Source organism: Morone saxatilis, unplaced genomic scaffold (assembly GCF_004916995.1).
Source record: "Morone saxatilis isolate NCDOM2014 unplaced genomic scaffold, NCSU_SB_2.0 Contig7, whole genome shotgun sequence".
NCBI classification, from domain to species: Eukaryota; Metazoa; Chordata; class Actinopteri; family Moronidae; genus Morone; species Morone saxatilis.
The window spans coordinates 20954697-20961193 of NW_023340246.1; the positions used below are offsets into that span (position 1 = coordinate 20954697).

General features: G+C 43.1%; 1 protein-coding gene across 1 annotated transcript; it reads right to left on the reverse strand.

The window, feature by feature from the left end:
* Positions 1-6: 6 nt before the first annotated feature.
* Positions 7-6268, reverse strand: fam89a (family with sequence similarity 89 member A). The gene is made up of 2 exons (XM_035678787.1): positions 5910-6268; positions 7-3790 (listed from the first exon to the last, which is right to left on the reverse strand). Exons 1-2 carry the CDS (start codon positions 6156-6158, stop codon positions 3506-3508), a joined length of 534 nt encoding a protein of 177 aa, XP_035534680.1. The 5' UTR covers positions 6159-6268; the 3' UTR covers positions 7-3505.
* Between the last annotated feature and the right edge of the window lie 229 nt (positions 6269-6497).

The following is a 6497-nucleotide window of genomic DNA, read 5'->3' on the forward strand; positions in this document are numbered from 1 at the left end:
ATGGCCCTAATACTCCGTCGTAATCCCTCCAGGGTGAAAACATGTTGATAATTTCTCATCAGGAGAAGTTTACCCTGAGAAGCACATTTAAACATCCAATAATCACATGAAAAAGGGGGCGGGGGGGGTTTGTAAAAGCAGGAAACACACTGTTCAACTATTAGGTACAGTTTGCTGGTGTGTAATTTAAAGAACCTTTCTTGTGCTGGGTTGCGTTACAGTTCAGTGGCTGTACGAGGAGCACCGTGTGCCTGTGTCATAAAGCCCAAAACAGGATCAGGTAGTTGCAGTTTTGCAGGATTTAACACAGAACCACAAAACGAGTGCAAATGTTTGAGCAAGCGAGGAGTGCACCTTGTTCTTTCGCAAATGACATGAACGATTTTAAGGCTGTTACAAGTGTTGGAAGTTAAAGCTGCTACATGTAGAAGATTAAATTGATTTTTGGGAGAATAAATGTAGTTATTCACTTGATACGTACAGTTTCCGGAAGATAACCGCCTCACTTTTGTGTGAAGAGTGTGAATCAACTCCAATTTCAGAGGGAGGAAGCGTCAAAACAACACACTTCCAACAGCTCGACCCTCGATAAAAGAAAACAGATCCTTTGACGGAGAAACAAGAAAACAAAAACCCATAAACCTCCTAATCCCCTGGCACACCTTCTAAGCAGCTCTGTGGGATTTGCTGTGATGTAATACACTACCATTAAAAAGGGATTTAGGAGGCTGCAAAAGTCATCAAGTTTCAAACTCGGCACGTAGCAGCTTTAAGAACCGAGAGCACGTCGAAGCGAGTCAAATGATAAAACAGTTTATGGTTTATGTTCTCGTCCTCCCACGTGTTGAACAGCAAGCCACAGGTCTGAAACCTGAAGGTTTACGAAGGCACTCATCGTGTAGACATCCAATAAAACGTCCGGGGTCACGTTTTTTATTCAAATGTTTCAAAACTGCATCAATTATGTTTGTTGATCCGATGTGCTTTGGTTAGCTTCAGATTACCGAGTGAGAAAAGTTTCAGAAACTGTTAAAGATTCGTAACAAATAACAGAGAAAACATTCAATTCAACTTATTAGATGAGAGTCAGAAGCACTGAGTTCTTTTAAAGAGTCTTTTTAGGTTTCTGGTTCAATATATAAACGTACGGATATTAACCGGTTTTTGGGTTTAACGGTGAGTCGGTTGTGGTGTGTGAGAAGAAGAAAGCCTCATACAGTTAATTAGAGATCAGATCAGAGGGGGAACGGGAAGAATATCCTTTAAAATTAATTTAAAGCTCACATACTCTTCACTTAAGGGCTCTTTACACACTCGCTGTGCGTCTGAGACTTTCACTCGTCAGTTTTTACAAAAGAAACACAAGAAAGAGATTCAAAAGTGAACGTTTTGTTGTGATGAAGATATTAGTGTCTCTTTGAGAGGGCTGAAGGCAGAACTGTCAATGTGTGAAGGACAGAAACGTCAACGGCGAGCTGACTTGTAAAGACATTCCTCGGGGACATCAGATGTCATCACGTAGTGTATTTTTTTTATGTGAGCAGTGAAACCAAATACAGCTCACGTCGAGTGCTGCGCCTTTTCTTTGGTTTTGTGTTCCACGAGCGCGCAAATATATCGGACCGCGTCCACACAACAGATGATGATCCGTACGGAGAGTCAGAGTGACGGCGGGCGCTGACGCAGTGAAAGTCTGAGTGACGGAGCAGCTGCAGTGTGTTGAGCCGAGGCGTCGGCGTGCTACAAGGTTGAGTTAGGAAGACTGCACAGGCCATTCACATGTGTACGTAATATTCAGACATCCAAACGTCAACGGCAAGAAAACACAAACTTAGAGTCTAAATAAGGCTGATTTCACTCCGAAACAGGAGAGCGTTATTATTTCACTGTACTGGATGTCTGTTTTATCCTATTTTGTTCTCAGGTATACAATAAATGCAAGTTATCTCCACTTAAATACACCTGCTGTTACAATCTGGTTAGATGAAGCCCTGGAAGCTTTTTCCAGGTATATTAAAAAACACTAATAATAACCATTATCCGACTTAAATAGTGTTCAGCCTTGTGTTTGTAGTGTAACTGCAGGCTGGATGCAGCAGAGGATGTGCTGTTAGGATACAAAGCGTTATAAAAAGTACCCTGTATTCATCAGATAGTCGCTTCCACCAATCAATCAGATCTATAAATCCCATCAATGCCCCTGTGATAAAAGGAGCAAGTGCAAATTGTGTGAGAAGTTGATCACAGTTCCTCAATTCTTGGCAACGTGTATTTGAGTATATTAAAGAGTAGAAGTCTTGAAGCTGGTTATGTGGAAAAAAAGCTGAATAAGTTATTTTAAATGGATACTGGCTACTGAGCATGTAAAGGAGAACTGTTGTTAACTACAACCTGAGTCTTATTTTCATAGTTTCCCATGTGAATCCCGATCAGCGAGGGGAATACTGCACACGGAGACCGTTTAGCGACGTTCCCAGATCTGATTATCGATAGGAACGATGGCCAGAACTACGGAAAACAAGACCCAGTGGACGCATCATGAAAAAGGGATTACAGCATAATACACAACCAGCCCGATCGAAAACCATCTGGGAACTTTTAAAACCACCCGGACAGGAAGAACAGAGCCGGAGCGTCCGAGCACTCAGACGCTTTGAAGGTTTTCAGGGAAGCGAACTATCTCCAGCATGTTTGAACATTTCACATTTTCAGAGCGAATACGAGCATCGAAAACAAAAAAAAACAGGTTTTGAGGATTTCACCTCTTCCTCCTCTTCCTCGAGGTCTCACAGCTTCTGTCCGAGACCTTCAGGGTTTATGTAAATGAGTCTCACACACACACACCGTCTCCACCGGCGTGTAACTGCAGAGTTAAGAGGTCCCATCCTCGGTTTTCACCTGTAAAGTCCCAATTTCCCTGCAACCTGTAAATGCTGAACCCTTGAACCCGGGTAGAGTTGCAGTCCAAAAACAAAAACAAAAACTTCCACAGAGAGTAACAGGAAAGCAAATATCTTGTTATTTATATTATATAATAAATAATAATACAACTTTTGTTCATATATTTTTGTATATGTCAAAAAAAAAGAAAGTTCGGCCAAAAAAAAGGTTGACTGGCAAAAAAACAGTTGATATAGAAGCAGCCGTTTATAGAAAAAGAAATCATATATATATATATTGCCTAATTCTGAGTATGTGGAGTCGACGATCCGTCTCAACTCCTGAGTTTGAGGAGGTGTTCAACCGCCCGACCTCTCGGCCCCAAAATAAAACCTTCTGCAGCTCAAGCAGGGTGTGTTTCACCTGAGGAGGGGTCCGAGTTAAGCTGGAGATTCATATTTATAGTCTATTACGGCGAGAAGACACCGATTAACTGTTATCCCTCTAACCATCCAGTTCCTTCTCCGGGAGGCCGAGAGGTTTCCCTCCAGCTCAGCTCCGTCCTTCTCCCCCTCTCACCCAACAAACGTGCATCCACCCGCAGAAGAACGCTGAGAGAGACGCCTCAGATGGTGACGTGAAACGAGTCCCAGCTGTCGTCTTTGCCGACGCCGCTCCCGTTCTTGGCCGACGCCGTGCCGTCCCCGACCTCGCCGTCCGGCTGCTCCCCGGTGGGAGTGGCGCCGGGCTCCGGGTAGTACTCGTCGTCCTCGTCGAAGTAGCCGTTCTCCATCATGCTGAGGGTGGAGGCGGCGCTCAGGTCCTGGCAGCTGCCCTTGTACTCCTGGATGGACTCGTGGAGCGACCACAGCTGGCACAGCAGGGACATGTCCTGCTGACGCAAACCCACCTGCAGACGGGGGAGAGTCCGGTTAATATTTATATGTTTATGGACACACACTAAAGAAATCTGCTCCTTTTACACAAACAGCAACACAAACTGTTTCAGGGATTCACGCTCTATAAGAAACCGTTTTCCAGGACTTTTTCTTGACAAAACAGGACATGACTGCTCACAAACACTCATATAATTTACCAGTATGTTTTAGTATTAACACATTTAACCAAACTTCATGAAGTTTCTCATGATCGCTACAAGTTCCAGGACAACACAGATTACTTTTCAGGATATTTGGACATTTTAAATCCATTTCCAGGTGTTTCCATGACTGGGAAACTGTTCCTGCGTGTGCACATGTGGGCCTCTTACTACCAGAAATACCTGAACTCATACATTTTTATGTCGTTTCGTTTCTTCGTAGTCTGACTTTTGTGTTTCTGGATCTTGTGTAAGGAATCATGGAGCAGTTTGAGAAGTATTGGTGGATTAATGTTGGTTTAAAGCAGGATTCAGAGAGTTTAGATCGTCTTAAATTGCCAGATAATCAGCCGATCGATCTATTATCGATCTATAACGACAACATATCCACAGCTAGCCATCAGGACACGGTCAATGTCGGACCCTGCCTCCGTTAAAAGAAGGTAAAAGTGATAAAACGTCGTTCTTCAGTCAAAAGAGAGAACGTTCACCAAGAAATGCAGCAAATTAAAGAAGCTGGAACTAAATTATTTAGCATCTTAACACTTTTTTGTGAATAAAAAAGCAATAAATTGTGTGATCGGTTCAGTTCAGAGCAAAATACCTTCATAACCAGACACCAGGGCTGAAACGACGAGTCCATCAGTTTATTAATTGATTAAAAAACAAGGTATCAACAACCTTTTATACCGGATTAATCATTTAACGCATTAAACAAAACCCTGACTGGTTCCAGCCTCTAAAATCTGAGAATGTGCATTTGTAATGTGAATTTTTACAATTTTCTCTCATTTTTACAAACGATTTATTCCTAAAACCATCAATTAAATCTAATAAAACATAAAAACAGAATAAATAGGTCCTTCCTCGCCCTCCTGCCTCACTTTATAAGCATTACGAAGCTGAAAACAGCCCGCGTGCAGGGTTGAAAAGAGCCTTTCTGACTGCATACCACTCAGCTGACAGTGCAGCATGAACCCAGGGTCACTGCATTGTCTTCCAAAACTAATTTCAGTCAGAGTCCGTTCACACAGCTGAGAGCGAGCTCTGAAAACACAGGACACGGATTCATTAGACACAGCAAGACCTGGAGCAGAAATAGGATGTTAGTGAAGCCTGAAACTTAAAGTACAGCAACAGTTCCTCCAGCTGAGTGACTGGATACAGGCTGACCGTACAGGCTGCCTTCATAGTGCTTCTGTTATCATAATCCCTGCTGCTGGGAAGGGAGTGTTAGACAGTGAGTAAGGAGTGTCTCCCTCTGTTTACACCTCAATAACAACATGTGTTAGGCCACCAGAGCACTTTACACTCATGAGTCATTCAACTTTTATATTTGAAGCTAAAAAAGGTTTTAAATCGAGCTTAGAATAACAAAGCAAGCACAACTCCCCTTAATGCCTTAATTTGTCTCATCCAGTGCAAAGCTGTCTCTGATCCTGCTTTCTCTCGTTTAAGGTTTTCTTAATGCCAGACTCCGTTTAAAAAAGCCGCGTTTTTATCTCCTAAAGCTTACAAATAACTCGGTATGATGTGTAGCATATTTACTGATACTCTGCGGGATTTAATAGGATATTTCTGTAACATCGGCCCACATATAGCTATAGTTCATTAAACAGATCTGATAAGGTTTTTGGGTTGTTTGACTGCACCTTTCTCCATTAGAAAGTGTAAACGAAAGGGAGATCCGCGCCTGAAAGTTGATATTTTACGTATAAAACGTGGTGTGTGTTAAGTGATATGAAAGCCGAATCTACCAGGAGACTCTAATAAATCACAAAAACCCTTAAACTGCGTGGTAAGACGCGTGTAAGTAACACAAAACCCCCGCAACCTCAAACTACCGCACTTTCTTTACGGAGTTCGGCGCGTTCGCTATTAATCGCTTTTAATCGCTTTTAACGGGATTAAACGGGTCTTTTCTTGGTACCATCTCTTTCCGCAGGAGAGCCAGGGCAGCGTCGAGGTTGGCCGGCTTGTTGGCCAGCAGGTTGTCGGTGTTGTTCCTGCCTCGGCTCAGGTCGTCCTGGATCATGGTCTTCTTCACGTACATCCTCTCCATTTCTCTCCAGGAGCCGCCGCTCGAGTTCAGCAAGCCGCTCAGGCTCTTCGGCAGCGGCGGCAGACCCTCGATACAGGCCATCCCTCCCGCCGAACCGTTGCTCGACTTACCGTTCATCGTTAGCGTTCAGTTTTTACGGTGCTTTTAAAATAAATCCCGGTGAACGCCGAGAATTAAAACGGGCTCCTACAACCAAACACACCGAGCGACAACCGGGGCGGGTTCTCTGCCGTCAAAGGACCCGGATTGAGGTCGGTGAACGTCCGGTGGGGTTATCAAAATAAAAGCATCGCTATTTTAACTTGAAAATACAGTACACATATATATATATATTGTTTTTTTCCCCTTCTCCATCCACGGTGTGATATATATAATATAATTTTAACACTTTTATTCAGCAGATATCTTTCATTACATTAGTACATAATTACATTTGTCACATGCACCACCAGAGAC